At 40.7% G+C, this 21,100-nt stretch overlaps 1 protein-coding gene across 6 annotated transcripts in view; it reads right to left on the bottom strand.

Annotated features, from left to right (window-relative positions):
* Positions 1–1,653: 1,653 nt before the first annotated feature.
* Positions 1,654–21,100, bottom strand: part of BCL11B (BCL11 transcription factor B) — a 97,210-nt gene continuing 77,763 nt past the window's right edge. For all 6 annotated transcript variants that reach the window (XM_074584040.1, XM_074584044.1, XM_074584041.1 and 3 more), the window contains one exon: positions 1,654–8,882. In XM_074584040.1, coding sequence (XP_074440141.1) covers positions 6,871–8,882 — 2,012 coding nt within the window. In that variant the 3' untranslated portion in view covers positions 1,654–6,870. The remainder of the gene's footprint in view (positions 8,883–21,100) is intronic.

The following is a 21,100-nucleotide window of genomic DNA, read 5'->3' as shown; positions in this document are numbered from 1 at the left end:
TCATTTGGATTTAGTTGTTTGCAGCCTTGTTTGTGTGATTTCTCACATTTCCTCTGTCAAAAGGGTCTAATCCTGCTTTTTCCCTCATGCCAACGCATGTGAATAATCAGGGCTCTGACAGACAAGCTCTAGCAGATCCAACTGTGATGAATTAAGGCATTACCACTTCCAGGAGGTCCATGCTTCTCCTTGCTGGGCAGATGCCACCTTCACTAGCAGAGGCGGTGGACGGAAGGTCCCCTTGCGGCTCCAGACCCTCCCGGCCACAGGCCAGGACGCTGACGCTAGATCTTCAACCACCACATCAGCATCTGCAAGGCCCGCAACGCTTTTAAAGCTGACAAACAGACACAACGGTGTAAAGCTCCACCAGAGGGAAGTCATGTTTATGGGGTGTCAAAAACACCCCATTCAAATGCAAACTGTACAAAATTTAGAAGTAAAATGTAACAGCCTTTGCAGCTCACTGCAGAAGGCATTCAAAACGAACGTGGCATTTTGGGAATTACAGCATGAACTATTGCCCAATATAATTGTCAGCGTCGGGTTCTGATTTCATTTTCACTGGTTTTTCATGAGTGCAACTTTTCAAAGCCTGTAACTTTTATATCACTCTGAAGCCTTGATCCAGCAAAGCACTTACACACGTACCTAAATTTAGATTGTAGATTCAGGGAGCCTGAGATCAGGAAGGGACCATCTGTAGGAGCTCTTCTGTAGCACAAACCACTTAGCTTCCCCTCCTGACTTCTGAGTTGAGCCAAGCCCTTTAAAGTCCAGGAGCAGCTCCTTTGAAATGAATTTCAATTACCCACCTGCTTTGAATCACAAGCCTGTTACATGGTTTGTTGGACCAGGGCCTCCAGGAAATCAGAATCTGGTCTTCGACACTCCAAATCTTTCCTGAGCTTTCCAATAATGGTTTGAATAACAATTCCCTCATTTAAGATTTCCGTGCGTTTGCTAAGAAGGTTGGCTTGATAAAGAGTATCAGGACAGTGAACTGCCCGTAGCTGTAAGCTCTTATTCTCAAACTGCAAGTTCTGCAAAATTCTGCCTTTAGCCCTGCGTGCCTTTGTCCCTAGCTGAGGAGGAGGAGCAGATGTGTGTCTGTAGTTACCTTTTGGTGCTTCTCACACAATAATACAGAGTCTGTGGCCCAAATTCAGCTCCTGGTTAAATGGCTAAGTGTTCTCCCTATTTGCGTTGGCATCCAAGAAGCAAAACACATTAACAAACTAAGGTGCATACGGCACGCGGTTAAGTTTATGGGGATGGAAAGAAGCACAAGAGCAAAGTTCTCACTTTCTTCAGAAAACCGTGCTAATTGCCCCAAACATCGCACAATTTCATGTAGGAAATTTGACTGTTTCAAGCATTATTCTACCATTTTCTCTCAAGACCCCTACTCAGGAAATACATTATATTTACATCCAAGGAATGTAAGCAGGAATTGAGCATCTGCTTAGCACCATGCAGGTGCTCACGTCCTCCCCAAACAAGAATTCTCTCCTGATTTGACTCCCTTGAGAACCAACAGAAAACGTGGCACGAGCTCTATCATCTGTACTGAAGCTTCACCTCCGCACTCCCTTCTTTTTTCCCCTTCCCACCCCTCAATTTCAAAAAAACAGGAAAGACAAGATTTGGAGATCAAGTCAAATGTCCAATTTATTTTTATAACTTGAAACTGGAACAAACGTTGTTTTGAACGAGCGTACAAATGAAATGGTAGACACATGCTGAACTCAACATTGTGACAATAAGGGAAAAAAAAGAGGCCAAAAATCTTGTACAGAGAATAAAAGGAACAATAAATATTTCACTAAGCCATATTGAAATGACCTCCAGCCATCTCAACATTTTATCCATAATAAAAAAAAAAGTGCTCTCGTTTTTTAAACAGAGCACAAATACCAAGCAATAATAAATAGTTCCAAACTTGTAGTAAAAGACAAAACCTCCAAGTAAACAACAAAAGCTCATACAATAAGTAATAGAAAAAGGTAATAAAAATATTTTGCCTTGCCGGTACAAATGCAAACAACTTAAATCAACGTTACTTTGCTTTGCAGTTCTAAAATACAAAGAGCACCATAAAAATGAGTTTGCCTGTGATAAACAAAACCTTGGACTGTCTTTTACATAGGACTGGGATGAAATGCTGATTTTTTGACCCTTTCCTTAAAAATCGATATTTTTCTTTCTAAAACCAGGTTCTCAGACCTGTCCTGTTGCCAACGGAGTCGACAGGAGTTTTGCTCTGGACTTCAAAGGGAGCAGGACTAGACACAATGGAAGTAATAAAATTCAACCTTAAAATAATAATAAAAAGCTATTTAAATTGTGAAGAGAACTATGGCAGCATTCTAGCTATTTTATGTCTATGTAATATTGTGCTTATGGCCTAGTAAACTACAGTTCTTCTAAGCAAGAAGAAAAGGAGGGCCATTTCATTGCCACTACAGTCTGCAGAAACACAACCCTTGTGCTTTTGGGTGACTTATTGTTAGTTTCAGTGATTCAAGTCACAAAAGTAGACAACTGCTGGTGTTAGCTATCCTGGATAAATAAAAACAACAGGGAGACCAGAGCTCCTAAGCAACTTACACTAAATTAAAAGGTAAACTTTCTTAAATCAATGACTGGTGGACTGAAAATATGCGGTTAACTTCCGCTCTTCGTTACACCGATGCATGTCCAAGGGATTCTGCTGAGTTCTGTGACATGGCTCTGATTTATAGGAATGCCGGAGATCTGAATTTTCAACAAAAAATGAAAATGTGCCTTTAAGGGACTACCTGCCAGCCTCAGCTACGCTGGAGTAACCCAGGACTAAGAGTGATGAATAATTCCTGATTTATATCAGTTTAATTGAGATCCAGAATTTGTCCAGAAGTCTTAAGGGTACGTTGTTCAAGCCAGGAAGACATATATCTATCTGTTAGGTAGCTGGACCAAATTCTCCCTGCTGTCACACCCATGCCTCTCCAATTGCTCCAGCAGCTCTGCACCGATGAAAGCAGCAGAAGAATTTGGCACGGCCATATTTTTTTTCCTTTTTCGTGTTTTAGTTTTACCGTCATTTCCTGTAAGAGCGGTGAGCATTTTCTCCTTCTGCCCTTCACTAGAGCATCAGTGCCTCTTCTGCCACCTGTCTTCCCCTCGACCCAAAAGGGAGAGAGCATGAGAGAGAGAGAGAGAGAAAGAACAGCAAAGAAGAGAGAAATCAAAAGGCACAGGATTTCATCCCAGTCCCTCAAACATTCAGAAATTTATGGAATGTACAATTAGGAGTGAACAGCAGCAAAGCAGCTAATAACATGGACTGGCAAGACCTGTACACGGAGTAGGTCCTGTTCTGACAGGGAAGAGGAGGGCTGTGCCTGGACCAATTTTACTTCAACCCGGTTACAGCTGTACCAACAGCAGCCCGTTTTACCATTTTATGTCCAAGTGGACGCAACAGCTCTCACTGTTTGCTGGAAAACGACTTTTCTTCCAGAGGGCGGTGGCAGGGTGCGGGGAGCGGTGAGGAGGGGGTGGCCGGGAGAGGGAAGACGTGTTGGGCAGCTTCTTGTTTGGAAGGGGGCCGGGGGAAGGCGGGGGCGGGGGGAGGGGGTAATCTCCTCTCTCTCTCTCGAATCTGTGGGGAAAGCTGTGGGATGTCACCCCAGACGCCTTTACGGGACCTGAATTTCATTTCACATGAATAGGCAATAACCATCCAGCCTGGTTCAACCATACCTGGTAAAACCTTGATGCAAGGGGTCCAGGCAACTTTGAAGTTATTTAGAGCCCTGTGGGAACAGCACTTTTTTTGTAGGCCATTTCTGACAAAAAAAATATATATACAACTAAAATTATTTGTGAACAACAACAACAAAAAAATTAAAAATAAAAAAGCACTTAATTATTTTGTTTTGTTTCTTTTACTCAAAGGTCGTCTAACAACCCCCTTTTTTTCCTGTACAATAAGGACTTCACATACAAATTTTTTTTTATTTTTGCAATATTTTATCCTGCCAAATTAAAAAAATATATTATGGCAGCCTGTTTGTTTGTTTTTATTTTTATTTCCAAATTCACTAACAAAAAGGTACATTAAATCCCTTTAAAAGGACAAGCGTACAGTTAAAAAATTACAAGCTTCAGTAAAAATACAGCAAGTGCCTACATCATATGAATCAACCAATATCAATATCCATTCCAGAAGGGGAAGGGAAGGGGGGAAGGGGAGAAAAAAAGAGAAAAATAGGTACAGGTCAGAAACGTGATTTTTTTTTTCTGCAAAGCAATAACAATATTAAGCACTTTTTTCTACATACTTTTTCTACATGGTGTAGCAATCACCTTTTAATCCCCAAATACAGGATTCTATACATTTTTTGAAATAAAAATTCAACACCCAAGGCAGAAAAAAATTTACTAAAACTCAAGACTTTACAGTTACAGTGACAAGAACAAATTTATAGACCCACCATTTAAATTTTACTGCAACATTTTCAAGGAAAAAAGAAAAGTTTTTTTTTTTTTTTCTTTCTGGTTTTGTAAAATGCCCAGGCATTCTCCATTATTACAAATACTGGTCCACTTTTACAGTAATCAAGAAATTTTAATATATATAATATATACTAAAACCCCGTCACCAAAAGAAAACAATATACACATGGCCATTATGGCATTTTTTTAATAACCTATTAAGCAAACTTTGAAAAAAAAAAGATTGCTCAAACACACATACACACAATTTCTTTTTTACCCTTGTATGTATTCAATACTGTAAACGTATTTTAAGACAGAGTGCACTAAATTTAACTTTTAAAAAAATTAGCCGTTGTTCCTGAATTGTTTTTTCTCATTCAATGATAACAACTTGTAATTTGTGTCATTTGAGTTTTAATTCAGCAGTAAATCATTTCCATTCCATTTCCTAAGCAGCGTTGTCCTGAAAAAAAAAAAAAGGCTGAGAATAATTCAGCTAATGGATGTCCGAAGTTGTGCTGGGTATACATCTTCATTTGATTGGGTCTTATGGCATATTCATGTCCACTATCTTCAACCAGTAATTTTTTTTTTTTTTAAGTAAATGTGGCTCTTTTTTTCTAAAGAATGTACTTTTCTTGTTTTACTTTTTTTTTTTTAAAAGTCTTTTCATTTCACAAAAACGTTTTGCATTTGTCTCAAGAGACTCAAATAGGAAGATCAGTTTTCAAGGCACTCACGTCAAATTGAATGGCAGTAGAAAAACTGTCCAATAAATTATTTTTATTTATTTTTCTTTATAGTGCCAGTATTGTGAATGCCATGCTTAGCAACACTGACACTTAATCTCAGCTGTTCCCTTACAGTTTAACCCACCTTTGGGCCAAGTAGAAGAATATGATGTAATTTCTTGTTGAGAAGCCATTTTTTTCTCTTAACCACAAACAAAAGCTTTAAAGTGCGGGTCAACATAATTAAAATCTCTAACCATAATTGTCCACTGTTTGTTAATATTAGTCATAAAAGGCTTTACAAAATTTGGAATTTGAAAGTAGAGCAGGTGCATTTTTCTTTACTTTTTTCTGTCGTAATGCTTTTCTCTGAACACAATTCCATTCTGTTCCTAATTAAGTCAAGGGGAAAACTTTCAGCGACTTCAGTAGGAGCAGAATCTTGCCAAGACAGGTAAATCAACTAGAATTTATTTTTCCCTTCCTTGTAATAACATCCTTGTACATCATATAAGATAGTTCTAATGTTCCCATTCATAAACCACATGCCTATGAGCTGAGGCTTTTCATTGAGAAATACACACTTTCTCGTCCTCTAGTAATTATTTTAACTACAGCAAACACAGACTGAAGTCGATGTCCTGAACTCAGATTTATGATTTTGCAGTTTAAAAAGAAAAAAAAAAGATGGCATTTAGCTGCTCAAAGGTTTGAAAAGAATATTACGATACTCAAGATGTACTTTTACTGTCTCTGGGAGGAGTGGAGGGAGAGGGGAAGAGGGAAGGAAAGACACCCCAAAAAGTGACAAAATGGCACCATTATGTTGCCATAGCTTTTAACAACAAGAAGAAACTATCTGATAGTAATGCACAGTTAAGAATGTTTTTGGGGTTTGAATGTAGCTACCTTCCGCACCTATGTCTTTTTTGTTGCCATAACCTCAGTGATGAAATCCATCTAGAAAAGGCCTCTATCGTCAGCGACATTGTCAGTGCTACATATTCGATCCAATTCCAAAAGAAAGTGCTAAATTTAAAGATTGTTATCCGCTGTACAATTTTGTTTTCCCTAATCTTCAAGGTTATTTAAGAAGAGGAAAGGAAAAAAAAAAAGGTAAAGAAAGAAAAAGGAAAGAAAGAAAGATTTCTGTTCAAATGCTGGCTTCTTCACAAGAAATTACACATGCTTAGCTTAAATTTCAACAAAGCAGCGGCCCAAAAATTATAATTTAAAAAGATATGTTTCTCCCCTACAATGCAAGTAATCTCAGGCTACGACTGGGTAAAATTAAAAAGGGATACCCAACAAAATTTTAAAAGAAATTTAAACAGAAAGAATAAAAAAAAGTACCTGCACATGCCAAAAAATTACAAAAACCCAATAAATACAGAAATTATTGCACAGTTAAAAGGCTCCACAATTTTTACTGCCTTAATCAACCCTCGGGTTTAATAGAACTTTGTAGACACAGGTTATATTTTAAGTGCCAAAGTCTGGCACCTACCATAGTTATGCTAAGTTATGTTTACGGAGGCAAGTTAGGTCATCTTTTCTCAGTTGGCAATAGTTAAACTGTACAAATAAAATGTTACCTAGACCCCTGAAATTTAACCTAGCGGGGGCGGGGGAGGGGGGGGCGGGGCGGGGGGCCTTAGCTTCTTTCTGCCTGCTCAATTTTGACGTCATTTGTCAGCAAATGTTCTCCATGCCACTTTTTCATGTGTTTCTCCAGGGTGCTGTAAACACTGAAGGGCATCTGGCAAATGTCGCAGCGGTAGACCTCCTTCCCTATCTGGCCATGCGTTTTCATATGGCGCGTCAGCTTACTGCTCTGGGCACATGCATAGTTGCAGAGCTCGCATTTGTAAGGCCGCTCTCCAGTGTGGCTCCGACGGTGCACCGTCAAATTGCTGCAGTTCTTAAAGACCTTGCCACAGTACTCACATGTATCGCTCCTGCGCCCTTCCTTCGAACTGGGTCGCCCGGGGCCGGGACCGCTGATGTGGGGGGTGCTGCCTCCGCTCGCCGTGCCGCTGCGCCCTGAGAGCCCCCCGTCCAGCATGTCCCCCGGCGGGGTGGAGAAACGCAGGCTCCCGTTCTCCGACGAGTGCTCGGAAGAGGTCGCGAAGGGGGATTGTCGGGAGTCTGTGAATCCGAGGAACGGATCCTTCATGAAGTGCCGCGATGCTGCGTACCCTACCAGCCACTGGGAGTAAACGTTTTCGGAAGGTATTATCGTTGCTGGTGGCAAGTCCAAATCTTTCTCTACCTTTATTCTTTTAGAGGAATTGTTTAAACTGGGGCTCGTGATAGGCGTTGGCTTGCGGGGGAACAAGTTTGGGAAGGGTTCGCCCGGGCCAAAGTTTCTTCCGTTGACCGTCCCTTCCTCAGTGCGGTCCAGCTCTCCTACCACTGAGTCTTCATCGCCTGGATCTCTCTGACAGAGGTCTCGAGGACACAAGTCTCGCTGGTCAGAAGACCTTTTCATGAAGCTACTCCTCTTCTGTTTTTCAGCTAGCATGTCATTATATTGCTGGATGGCACCTAGACTTACATTCTCGATGACTTTTCCCAGGACGAGGGATTTCTCGTCCGGCAGCGACTTGGAGCCGTTTTCTCGGTTACGACTCAGCTCCGAGTCCATACTGAAGCTCGACTCTGGCCGGCTCTCATTTTCGAGCTCCTCTTCCTCCTCCTCCTCCTCCTCCTCTTCTTCATTGTCATGGCCCAGGGAAGGATCGCTCTCGTTCCTGAAATCTGCCTCACTGGATTTCAGTCCCTCTCCAGTGAGCTCGCTTGTGCCTGGCTCGGGGGAACTAGTGGTGGACAGTCCGTCGTCTGACCTGCCCGTCATGGAGCCAGCTTTATGCATATGCGTTTTCATGTGGCGTTTTAGCTTGCTGGCCTGGGAGCAAGCGTGGTCACAGAGCTGACACTTGTAGGGCTTTTCTCCTGTGTGGCTGCGCCGGTGCACGATAAGGTTACTCTGGAACTTGAATGTTTTCCCACAAAATTCACAGGACTTGCTCTTGGCCTGAGGCTGGGGAGGCGTAGTGCTGCTGGGGGGCATGGGGGGCAGTGGTGGGGTGCTCAAAAAAGGTGATTTAGGACTCGGCTGGAAAGGATTCAACAGGCGATGCATAGGGTTGGTGCGACTGGGCGAGACTGGCGGAGGGGTGGAACTGTTTCCTGCCAGCTCTCGAAGCCTTCTGGAGAAATCCATCGCTGGGGACTCAATTGCCATGGGGTTTAAACGCATAACTCTGTCAAAGGCACTGGGATGCTGGGCAACTAACCCCATTTCTTCGGCACTAAGGCGATGTGGATCCAGATGATGACGAGGCGGTGGGCTGAACAGCGGAGGCGTGTTTGGGAGCCGACCCTCACCAAAGCCAGGGTGTTCACGCAAGATGGGTCCTGTCATCCGCAAAAGATTGAAAGGGTTGCTGTCTCCAAGGAAATTCATCAACGGGGACTGTGCAACAGTCTCCGGTCCCAGAGGAGGAGGGATGGTGATGCGTGGAGTAAGGGAACTGTTTGAAGGGCTTGTTTCCAGGTAGATGCGGAATCCATGTGTGTTCTGGGCATGCTGAAGCAAGAACCAAGCGCTATTAAAAGGCTGCTTGCATGTTGTGCAAATATAGCTTGAAGGCTCATCTTTACCTATAGAAGAAAAACAGAAAGAACACTCAAAAAATAATACAGCGGAGAACATTTAAATACAGTTGGCATGCGCTTTATTTTGCTAACACATTTCCTCCTTGGCATTTCTGAAAGAAGGACTTAATTGCAATGTATTGACTGATATAAATTGTTGAACAGCACATTTACTCACCACACTTATTCACTTAACATGTACGACAAATATCACACATACGTGTTGGTGCTATATACGTTTATATCCTCTAACTTGCAAATAAAACCTTCCTTTATGACGCATAAGGATCCAAATCCTTTCACGTGTTTATTCCACAAAAAGGAATTTGTTTCAAGGGATTTACGACTGCAGCCAAAAACCAAGGAAAATGCAGTGTGGTAGGTTTTACAAGGCACCTGCAAGGAGCTTCGGTGTCATTTTCACTCTTTCATTTTATATTTTTATATAATTCATGCAGCAGTCCCCTGGGATCTTGCTGAATTTAATTTATACATGCTTCAGTCATGCCAGCATTTCCATTTTTAAAATACTATGTAGGTATTTAGCTGCGCAAGTCCTATTCAAGTCAACAGGATCTTGGAAAACGTACCCTTGCATAAACCACTTTGACATTCTTTTTGCCAAAACACCAAGAAGGCACTCAAATGAAACATCCGGTAATCAAAGCCGACAGCACAGTTGCAATTAACAGTAACAAATGTCGGGCTGTGCTTGAACTGGGTCCCAAGAATTTCTGAGCCTGAGCCTGTCCTCCAATGCAGAAATGCTCACCGGAGCCAAAAACATTGTTCTGTTTGCCTTTCTAGCCTCTTTGAACAACTGCATAAAGGTGGAAAGCATTCCTTTAACCTTGATTCAGCTTTACATAAAGGACAGGTGTGGACAAGTCTGCACTACAGTCATAATTTTGCTAGCTAGAAAATTCCAGTCCTGGGCACAATATAAACTATGTGCTATCTTCAAAAAGCACTTCCCCCCTCCCCTTCCCTTTTTTCAATGCCTCTGCAAGACTCTGATAAATCATAAATATGTGTCAACTTGAAAATCACGATCCAGGATTTGGTTGGGTTTTGTTTGTTTTTTTTTAAGTGAGGGGGAGGTTTCCGGAAAAACAACTACCCGTTTTGGAAAATTTAAAGCTAATTTCTTGTTTGTTTGTTTGTTTGTTTGTTTATGAAAGCACATATTTTGGCTAGCCATGGCCCTGCTGCCCCTAAAGGCACTAAACTTCCTGAAAGTTCAAAACCTGAACCAAGCTTCCCACCTGACCCATACCTGTGCAACGACACTAACAAAGCCCGATCCCAGCCTCTCCACAGGAGCTCAGATCCGAAACTGAACTACACAACCCCTTTTGAGATGGGGGGTGGGGGGGAGGGGACGGGGAGACTGCAATTCACAGAAACCTGTTGCTTAGGCTTGAAAATGAAAGAGTTTATAAGGTGAACAGAACCGTATTATCAAAACTATCTCTGTAAAGTGGCCTGACTCATAGCGCTCAAAAAAAAAAAAAAATAGAAAAAAAAATTAAACTAGTGCACAGCAGGATTGCTGCTGACTGAATTCCCCTCTTCTGGCTGTTTCGGGAACAGCTGCTGCTAACAAAACCTACAAAACCTTAGACAAGGAGGCTAGAAGATTATCTGCCTAACTATCAGCCTGTCAGTCTACCTAATCTTATCACCTAACGTACACCCATAAAAGCGGAAAGGAAGGAGCATCTATCAGGTTGAGACTTATTTACAAAGGTAGGTGATAAATGCGGTGCAGCTCCTCACGTTTCTATTGATTTAGTAGGGCTATAGCTGCGGATAGCGGCTTCAGATCCCGATTTTGGAGAAGCCGGCTCTCTCGCAGCCCAGAAAAACCATACACACCCCGGCGAGGGTTTCTGTCTGGCTGACACGGCCCCCGTGCCCCAGCCCTGCACGCTGCATCCTACGGGACAGACCCGGTTGCTTTGATTAATCTCTAACAACCGCTATTGGAAAAAAAACACAAGTTTGGGAAGTGTACTCGGCTTGGAAAAAGTGCCTGTAACTGCTATTGACATTAATGAAAGCCACATACAAACACGGGAAGGAACTGATACATTAGCCCTTAAAAATCTACTCAGCGCTGAGGCAGTTAGGGAGTTTTATGTCAGCTCTGCAGCCAAAGCAACAGCAAATGCTCCCATTATTACTTCAAATATTTAAATTTCTGTTTCTTACAGAAATATGATGAAAATGTCTAGACCTTTAACTTTTCTTGAACGGCAACATGTGTAGTATAAAAAGTGACAGAAATCACTGAAGCAGACTAAAGTATATAACATACTCTGTCAAAAGCTTTTTTTAACAATATGTTTTACCTCAGCTCACCCTAGAATAGATTTTAATAAAGCCCCTTCTGAAGTGTGATCTAATAGCAAATGAAGTGCAGTATCTTACAAGGTCATATATCTTCAAATTAAAGAGTGCTCTGCACCCTTCACCTTCATTTTATCCACTCTAATTAATCGATTTATTACCCACAGCTGTTCGATTCTTTCATTTTTAAAGTCACAGCGCGCATTCTTTCTTGTTGTGGGGTTTTTTTCTTTAAAAAACATAAAGTGCGTGAGGGGGTGTGTGTGTGTGTGTGCATGCATTCTCCTTGCTTAGCTCAAGAGCTGACAGGAGGAAGAAAGCAGCTGTGTATTAGATGACGACGACGACGACGACAACAACAACAGCAAAGGCACATACGTAAGGAGAAAAATTCCTGAGCAGGCTGAGGATCAAGGCCAATCTAAAACTGAAATGGCTGATTAAAAAAATTACCCTCAAAATGGCAGCTGGCTGGATGCTTGCTACTACATGTTACGTGGAACTGAGATGTTTTGTTTTGTTTTGTTCTCCAAAACTTCACCTCCGTGAAATTCAAGTGAGGAAAGTAAATCCCCTTCCTTTTTAGTTTTCTTTCAAACAGAGCAAATTAGTGCTATTAGTGATCTGAGATTTACAAGCTAGCAGTCATAAAACAGTCTTCTCTTCCCTTTTGTTTTGTTTAGCTTTTATGCTCCTTAACACTCCTCTTCAGGAGACCCCGACACTATGGCAAAATTGACTGCAGGCTACCTGGCTACCAGTCTCTGACTGCGTCACGTGTGTACGTGTCTGTGTATATATATATTTTAACTTTCACAACCCTCAAATACTCTCCCCAGACTCCCTGTTTAAAAAAAATGAAAAAAATAAAATAAAATGTTCATTTCCATATTATCACTTCATGGTTATCTTGCCTAGAAGTTGCCCTGAGCAGTGTAGATGCTCACTTTTAAGAACAGAACAATGTCAAAAAGTCTTTGAAGATCCACTCCGAACATTTTTATATTCAAAAACTTGCTAAATATTTTAAACATGCCCAGAAACAGCCACGTATTGCTCAAGAATGATCCTTATATTTAATAATGCAGCGCACCTACACTATAAAAGTCTTTGTTATAAGGCTACTTTTGATATATGGCTATCTTAATCCCTTGCCACCTGCACTGAAGTCTCTCTAAATACCCACTTTATGACAACTAGCTATATAGGCTTTGCCATATGCAGTCTTTATCACTTTAGCATGTGCTTGACTTTGAGCATGTGAGTAATCAACATCAGTGAAACTTAAGCATGGGCTGAAGTGCTCTGTTGGATAGGATGAAATTATTCATGTGCTTAGAGTTAAGCACAAGCCGAGACTTCATTAATACTGTTCAATGAATTGCACATGGATTCAACCCTACGGTCAACATGTAACTAGGCATGATTTTGGAGGCTAACAGGGCTGAATTTTTTATCTTTACATTGGTTGGTAAATACGGTGTACGTACTGAGATGAGACATCCAGGCCACAAGCCCTGAGCAGTCACTAGTAGCTTCAAGGTTGTACTAAATCCAAGCAAACACTGCCACTGGAGTTCAGACACGAGACAGGTTTGTAGGGCTGGATCCTACTGAGATCCAGTAGGTTTGAAACATTCATTCGAAGGCTAGGAAGGACCGTGAAATTAAAGAACAAGAGGACTGGGATAAACCTTAAGGGCTACCCTTATCCAATTCCTGACCCAACGGATGTCCGTATCTATGCATCTATTCATATCTATGGCAGATGCTCCATTATCCCACTTCAAAGGCCAGATGGAGAGTCTACAACGTTCCCAAAGTCTGCTTCATTCCTTCTCTCCTTTACCATCATGAAGGTTCCCCAAATGCCTAATGTAAATCTTTCTTCCTGCCATTTAAGACCATAATATTTTGTCCTACCGACATGCACATGAAAAACATTGGAATCAATTTGGTCTGCACCTCACATACAGATATCAACCAGCCCAGTGATTTGCAGCTGAACCACTTCATGTCTTTTAGCATCCTCTTCTCCCAACTTGATTTGTAAATGCCACGTGAAAGAGAATTCACTGTGTATCGGAGTAGTCTGTGGCAATGGTTGACTATCTTTAGTATTAAAACACTGTCTTCTTTCCGATTCAGATTGCTGAGTTCAACTGCCAACCGTTAGATCTTGTTATGTTTTTATCTGGTAGATTAAAAATCTCTCTAGTATCTTCTCCCTAAGCAGGTAATTATAAACTATAAACTTACTGAACACTCCTGCCTTTTCTGCATATTATGACAAAAGATGGTCTTTTCCAGAAATATTAAAATGTGTTCCCTCCATTACTGCATGACAGATTATGCTCTGTTCAAAATGTCAAAGCAATAATGAGCTTTTTTCTCTTTCACGAACACCACAAAACAAAGCTAAATTCAGATCCTGCCTCCCAAATTCTGCCCTTACAGGGGGCAGTGAGAAAAGACAGGTCGGTTTGCCCAGCCCAGAACAAGAGTAGCCTGAGTCTGTGGACATTCATCCCACTGCACCAGGCAGCCTGAATCCCCCAACTTATCTGTCCTCTGCAGTCTGACTTGTATCATTTAGCAATACGCAGATCTTCCTTGCCCAGTTGGTACATGACTTTCTATATACCCTGAATGCTGAGTGCCTTTGCCCTGAAGATAAATTTCCCTCAAAATATCCTCAGTTATTCTGGATAACATCAAACAATAATCAGTGAGAGATAAGAACTGTTGAGAATTCATTATTTTCTGCTGGGCTACAGTGACATCCAGTGCCTTACGAATCCTCCCCTCAGCATGCCTGAATAATTCCATTAGCTATAACCGAGAATGAACTTCCCCCCCTTTTTAATCACCCACCCATAACCCCTGCCAGGACTGCGGTGAGGACCTGCAGTCAGGTACACATAACCACTGCCATTCTTTACCTCTAGCAATACTTTCCAGATAATGTTTCTGGTTCCCTTTACAAAGTTACAACAGCAGCAATAAAAATGTTAAGGAATTTTAATGCCGCTTTACTGCACCTTTAGAAGTTCAGGAAAAGCAGAAACTTGCAAGCTTTAAAGAAAGGACACCTTTTATTGTAGCACTCAGGAACAGACATGTATCGGGTTCCTACAATCTTTCCACCAATGTTACTCTCTTCACCACCACTCGATTTTTAATGAGCATTTAAATAATTACTCCTTGTTGTTATGATGGTTACTCTAATAATACCAATAAAGGTAGCGTGGATGCTCCATAAAAAACACACCTTTAATTGAATTATTATTAAATTAAAATGCCATAATTGAGAACACTAGTTTAACAAGTCTCCTTATAAGACTAGCTGACATTAAAGAGAATGGCATTAAATACTGGAAAGATTTAGTGTTTCATAGTGAAGAAAATACATGGTTATAGGTGGTTTGACAGGACACCTAGACAAGGGTCAAATACTTTCCGTGTGCCTGCAGTGTGGATCTGCAGGGTGAACTATATTGGTTCACACCCGATGCTTGATTGGGTATGCAAAAATATCTCTAATATAGGTATTTCTGATGAAGAGGTTTTGTTAAGCCATATTACCCATCTAAATTATCCAAGTTAGGAAGAACATTTACTTACATATGTTTATGATTGAATAAATGTATGCTGAGCACACCCAATATTGAGAGTTTTGCCTTCCCTGCACTCCCTGGGGTGTTTGGAAGCACTGCTACCCCCATTCCAGAAGAACTGACAGTCGCAATAAAAATGACAGAAGTGTGAAGTACTGTCCAAGCCTGGATGAGGATCACCGCTGCCAGTCCAATGCCAGTCACTACTTTTAAACACCAAACCCAAAGGAACCATCTCTCTTCATTTTAATTTTGTTGTGATGGCAACACGAGCTGAAGATGTAAAATGAGCACAACTCCTGTATCCATCCCCAGAGCTACCACAGTGCATCCATCCCTACACTGCCTTGTCTAAAGAAAGGGTTCGAGAGAGTCTTGCAGCACATCCTGCTGAGGGTGACGAGGACTATCACCAAGAATTCATAAAGTAAGCATCAACTGGCAACTAAAGTTGGTGGTTTACAACTTAGGAAGACGCCTGCAGTCTCACAACCTAAGCACCTCCGGTTCTCCACTCAGATAAACCGCCACCCTCTCCTGTAAAGCTCAGCCGACCTGAAGTGCATCTCAGGCAAGAAGAGGAGATGAAGGTTTAGGTGCAAGAGCCCAAGCATGGGGGGCCACAGAGCCTGTCATCATCTGGAAATGGGGAATCTCAGGATGAGGTCGGTGAAAGGAAAGAATGTGACAAGGAAAAAAAAAAGAAATGTTTTTAAGAGGTGGATGGAAAAATAAGGATGTCTGAAGGAGGAGAAGTAACCGAGAAGTGTTACTTCTCAGTAACAGAACCCTGTTTCCTCCCATGCTAGGCCCTGTTCTCTTTTCCTACCTTGCCTCTTGAATAGCCTGTCTCCTCCAGTGCCATCTTCAAACAGAAGAAAAATCACGACTTCATGCAATATTTTTCTCCCACACACTGCCTGCCTGTTTTACAGCTTTCTCTATCCTGTTTCTACCTTGACTAGTGAGATTGCAAGTTCTCTACAGAGATTATGCAAGAAGCTTTATGCCAAGAAAACCTACAAACCCCACAAGACCCTCTCATTCCCAGCACTGATTTTAATTAGCAATGCGAGTATTCTCGAGAGCAATTTCTACCTGTTGAAAAATATCTACAATAGCTCTGGTTGACACCAATATTAAAATATATTAATATTACACCACTAGTAGTAATGTACTACTAATTCTTTCTATGCTTTCTATACCTTCTATACCAACTGCCAAACTCTGCCTTTGGTGGATTAAATGCTGCCCCACTTTTGGGAGCCTATTTTATTTTCTGAAGCCATTTGTGCTTTTCAGCAGTGTTCCTTTTCTATTAGGCAGGACTGCAAATTGTCAGTTTATCATTCTTGTAATAATAAATATCTTTTTTTGTCAAATGAATTGTTTTATCATACAAGTGGAAAACCAAACGGATTAATTACCAATCACATGGTCGAGAAGTCAGACTGTCATGCTGTCTGTCTACAGTCAATCCTTTCATAATGCCAAGAACAAAGAGCATGAATCCTTGAAAGATTTAGAGATATCAGATATCTTAAAATCATACTCTTAGCCAAACTCTGATTCGAATTACCCTGCTATGAATTCAAAGTAGCTTCGATGACCACCACTGCAGACTTTGAATTTTTCCAGATAAGCTATACCAGATTATCACAAACAAGGATCTTAACTAGGCTTATATGAATATACCAGGTTGTGACTACTTTCCTTTTTTTTCATTAAACATTCCCCAGAAGCACTTTATATGTCCTCTCTGGCATTTATACTTACAAAAAAGAAGGAGACTGCAGGCAGACTACAGCCGTGCATAACACAAACAGATGCTTCCTGCTTCTTAATGGACACAGGCGACCTTTGGCTGAAGATGCAGCTTGTGTTCAATAGTCCCATTTTCTGTGAGACTTAATCATACCTCAGATCTGTACTGCCAGATTCACATAAATGAGCCAAATGCACCGCTCAGTTTAATTTCTAGTGCATTACAAAATGGCAATATTATATTTTTAGGTATAAAATGTCAATAGTCATTTTGGGCAACTTCCTTCTGGATGTCCAATTTCTCATTCCTTAAAAGAGTTTGCGGCTTACTGGAAGTTAATGTTCAGCCTACAGAAGTATAAGAAGTGCTTTTACTTAGTGCAGAAAAAGAAAGAAAAATGCTTAGCAAAAATGGAACAGGGATTTTGACCCAGAAGCGCTATTAAAATGGAAGATAAAAAACATGTTTGTCATGTCTGAACACCTTCTTCTAATTGGTGTTAAATTCTAAAATACAAAGGCACTTTATAAAGCAGAGAAAGGGAGAAGTGTGAAAAGTAAGGAGCAAACAGGAAAACCAATATTAAAAGATCAACAGCGAATGAGTTAACTTTTAAATTAGCCCTTTGTGATACAACAGTTTCAATTGACTCCACCTTTAGGATCTAAACAGCTTTGTGTCTTTTAGTTAGTTTCTCTGAACCTAAGACACGAGCTAGCCGATTGAAAGGATGCTTTACAAACCTGTTGTACGAAACAGTGAAAACTATCAGGGAAAACGGGGAATGTAATACAGGGGGGAAACGCGCCCACTCGTAAAATGAAAAGACCGTAGGACTACCCATGGCTGGCTGTTTAATATATAGGATCCCATTTACAGCATTCATGAAAAACCCTTGTACTGCTCAAGGACACTTTTAGGCCTTTTCTTTGCATAAGGTATTCAAATGCATTTGAAATAATGTCAGTCTTTTCTACAACATATGAAATATGCCAGCAGCTTGCCTTTAAATCGGTTTCCTGTAAGTAGTTTTGTTTGAAAACTGGCAAGGGCTGGGATTTTTTTTTCCCCCACAGACTTTTCTAAGGTGCCATTTTCTCATCTTACAAGCAAGAATTCTCAGTAATCTGAACAGGAACTTAAAGGAGGATACATAAAGGAAATTGTCCATGTCATATAATGGAAAAATAAAGAGTAAATTAGGAAACAATAAAAAAAGCCAAAGGGTGAATACAAATTTTCCTGTTTTTTTTTCCCCAGGAGTACTTCAGTCTGTTTTACTACAACTATTCCTTAAGGGTATTAGGTGCCTATTCATAGTTAGCAAATGAAATAGCATTTTTGTTTTAATTCATTGCTTCTTTAACAAATGCTAACTCCCATCTCTGCTTCTTTAAATCCACAAAATCTCCACATTCAATCCTAAGAAGTATTATAAAGGCTGTAAATCTTGTTTTAATGGAATGTACATTTAGCTATGAGGAGATAATTGACGTTATGGAGGGCCTAGATGCTGAATTATATAGGTTATCTAATACAAAGGGGACTCATTACCGAAGCACTACAAACAAGTAGTAATATATGTATATTGTTCTGAGTGGCGTTATAGCAAAAGTGTTCGGGTCTGCAGGGATTTATAAAACACAAGAAAACAGCAGACATGCACTTGTAAATTTGTCTCATTTGTCTCTGAAGTTAAAGGTTATTCCCTTGATCTGAATTTGTAATAAAAACATGCTAGACTAAGGTTTGTAGAGAATGTTTGAATATGTAAATTGTGTATAATGATAGGCAATTATAGGGTAAAAACTGGACCTTATGAATGTTACAGAATTGCATGGAGCATCAAAGTATTTTCCTTCAGATGAAATATTTATCTTTTATGCATGTTATAAGCACTTTTTCAAAGGTATTCAGCAACCTATTTGAGCGGCGAGTTGACAAAAATCAAACCATTATAACCAACTAAGACTGTGGGCTTATGCACAGGAGAAGCCACAGCTTTTTACAAAATATACATAATAAATCTCTTGAACTAATGGTTCCGGAGATGGATCCTCAAGGACAAGTTCCACTGATTTTCACTCCCTTAGATGAAAGCTGGTCAGATGTTTCTGGATTTTTTTTTAAGAAGATGTGGGGGTGGAAGTGTGGGGAGGGAGACTGGGGAGAATAACTAGGTAAGAATGTGAATTTTCTTGGACTGATTCAATGAAGCCCCATTTCCCCTTCGGTTCGTTGGCTGCTGTTTTCAGGGAATAATATTAAAAAAAAAAAAAAAAAAAAAAAAAAGGATGCTGCAGCGAGATAGAAAGGAGTAAAGCCGGGAGAGGATACTGTAGTTTATGCTACTGAAGATAAGGTTTTCTCCTTCTCTGAGCACGACAGTCTGTTCAGGTTAACCAACTGCAGTGTTAGAATAACTCCAGCCGACTTGTCACAGAGTACAAAAGTCATCAGCAACTGAATGTTCTTTTCTGCACCGCAATTAAGACGAATCAATACGACGTGCCACAAATGGTATTTTACTCTCAATAAGAACTCGGGCTGAGTTTATTCAGAATATTTTAGCGCTTCCCCAGGGGATTTTGGTCCGACGCAGATGGCAAATAAAGTACTCAGCCTAGGGCTAGAGCACATTATGCTAATTCTAATGTCAGATGTACTTTAATATACAGCTCTATTTAATCACCCCATTATTTCACATTTCCATATGAAAAACCTGCGGCACTTCTGCAGAGCTTTCACTCTGCGACAATGCCAGCTTCCTTCAACTAGCTCACTGCGAAAGAGAAAAGAAGACTGGTCATTCTCGCCAGTCAAAATGTTACAGTTTCAAAGTTTCAGTATTCCTGAATTTAAAGTGGGTCTTCCAGTGCAATTAGGAAATCGCTCAGCTAGAATGCTGATAGGTACAAAATGCTAAGGAGGTGTGATTAAAAAAAAAAATAAAATAAAAATAACAGCCGTCCCTCTCTACCTCATCCGCTCGCGCACCCAGACATAGGCAGGCACGCATCTCAAATCCGCCTGCAGAACAGCAATAATAAAAATAATGAAAATATTTTCATAGTGCAATTCGACCAATATTCTCAACACTTGTCACCAAAACACTGCTATTCCCGGCTGCATGGCTTCCATTACTCAGAAGAACAGGCATGGCTGGCACAGCTGCCAACCTACAGATGTCTCCGAATAAAACCTTCCTTGTGTATCAATAATTTTTGCCTGCAACAAACTACACCTCTAATTAGGTTTAGAAGCCACACACCTTCAGCATGGGTCACTATCCAAACGATCTGCAAATTTACCTGGACGCCACATCTCTGGTGACCACAGAATTTGAACCTATGGGCTTGAAGGTAAAATAATTCAAAACTGGATTTACATTGAAAGGAATGAAGGAAAAAACTTTGCTGTGGAGCTGTTTTTCAAGCCATGTAGGCTCTTGATGTGCAGACCGTGACAGCAGAATCAGATGCCCTTGGAGCATCTCGTCAGCATCCAAGCTTTCCCTTCAGAGTAAATTCTGTGAAGGACCCTTAATTCAGCATTCGTGCACAGTCACCAGTGAAATGAGTTTCATGGTCTCAACAAAATCTTCCCCCAGTTTGGCATAATTGGGGCTCCATGACAACTAGCACTGCACATCAGGGGGAGCCAGGTCAGGACTGGATTATACCGAGCTGCTATTAGAGGAATGTACAAAGCTTAAGTCGATAATTTTTTTAATCATTGCATTAAACCTACAACATATTTCACACAAAAAAAAAAAAAAAAAAAAGAGAGATCTATTTGGGAAAAGACCTACTTTTTCCTCCTCCAACCACCCAATCTGCATCCTTTAAAAATTGTTCAGCAATGCATGCAGCAGCCAGCACCTGGGGCCAGATCTCACCTGGTTTCACTGTTACGCATCAACATTTAAAGATACAGAACTGCGCTTCTGTGCCTTGACACGGCATATGCCACAACTTCCGTGTCCTAATTTGAACACAGAGGATGACAACCCTCACATTAAAGGCAGAAATGCTTACATTTTCAAGCTTGCTTTTATTTTGTTATATATATGTGTGTGTGTATATATACAAATATATATATTTATATATGATTTGCTCTCTGGCTGTGAATACAGCACTACTGAGTACAGGGCAGAGGTCCATTGTCGCCAGCTATTCCAACTAGACGTTCAAGAACATGACTTAATCTTGGGAAAAGCAGATACAACAGTTCCACCCTACTGGAAGCTTTGCCTGAATGGGAGATAATGGCACAAGTTAATTTCGTAAATTAGGGCAACTTTGAGGTTTGTTAAGTAGAGAGTATCTCACCCTGAATATGAGTAGTTAAATTCAAAAGAAGAAGAGGAAATGAATGTTTGATATCCCAATACAAAGCCCACCAAAGTCAGTATGAATCTTTCCACTGGCTTCAATGGGATCTGGATGAGGGTCTTCTTCCACGCTGGGATTTGTTAGTCTCAAGACACT

Source organism: Larus michahellis, chromosome 4 (genome assembly GCF_964199755.1).
Source record: "Larus michahellis chromosome 4, bLarMic1.1, whole genome shotgun sequence".
Classification (NCBI taxonomy): Eukaryota; Metazoa; Chordata; class Aves; order Charadriiformes; family Laridae; genus Larus; species Larus michahellis.
The sequence above is the reverse complement of the archived record's forward strand: the minus strand, read 5'-3'. Positions and strand labels throughout refer to the sequence as shown.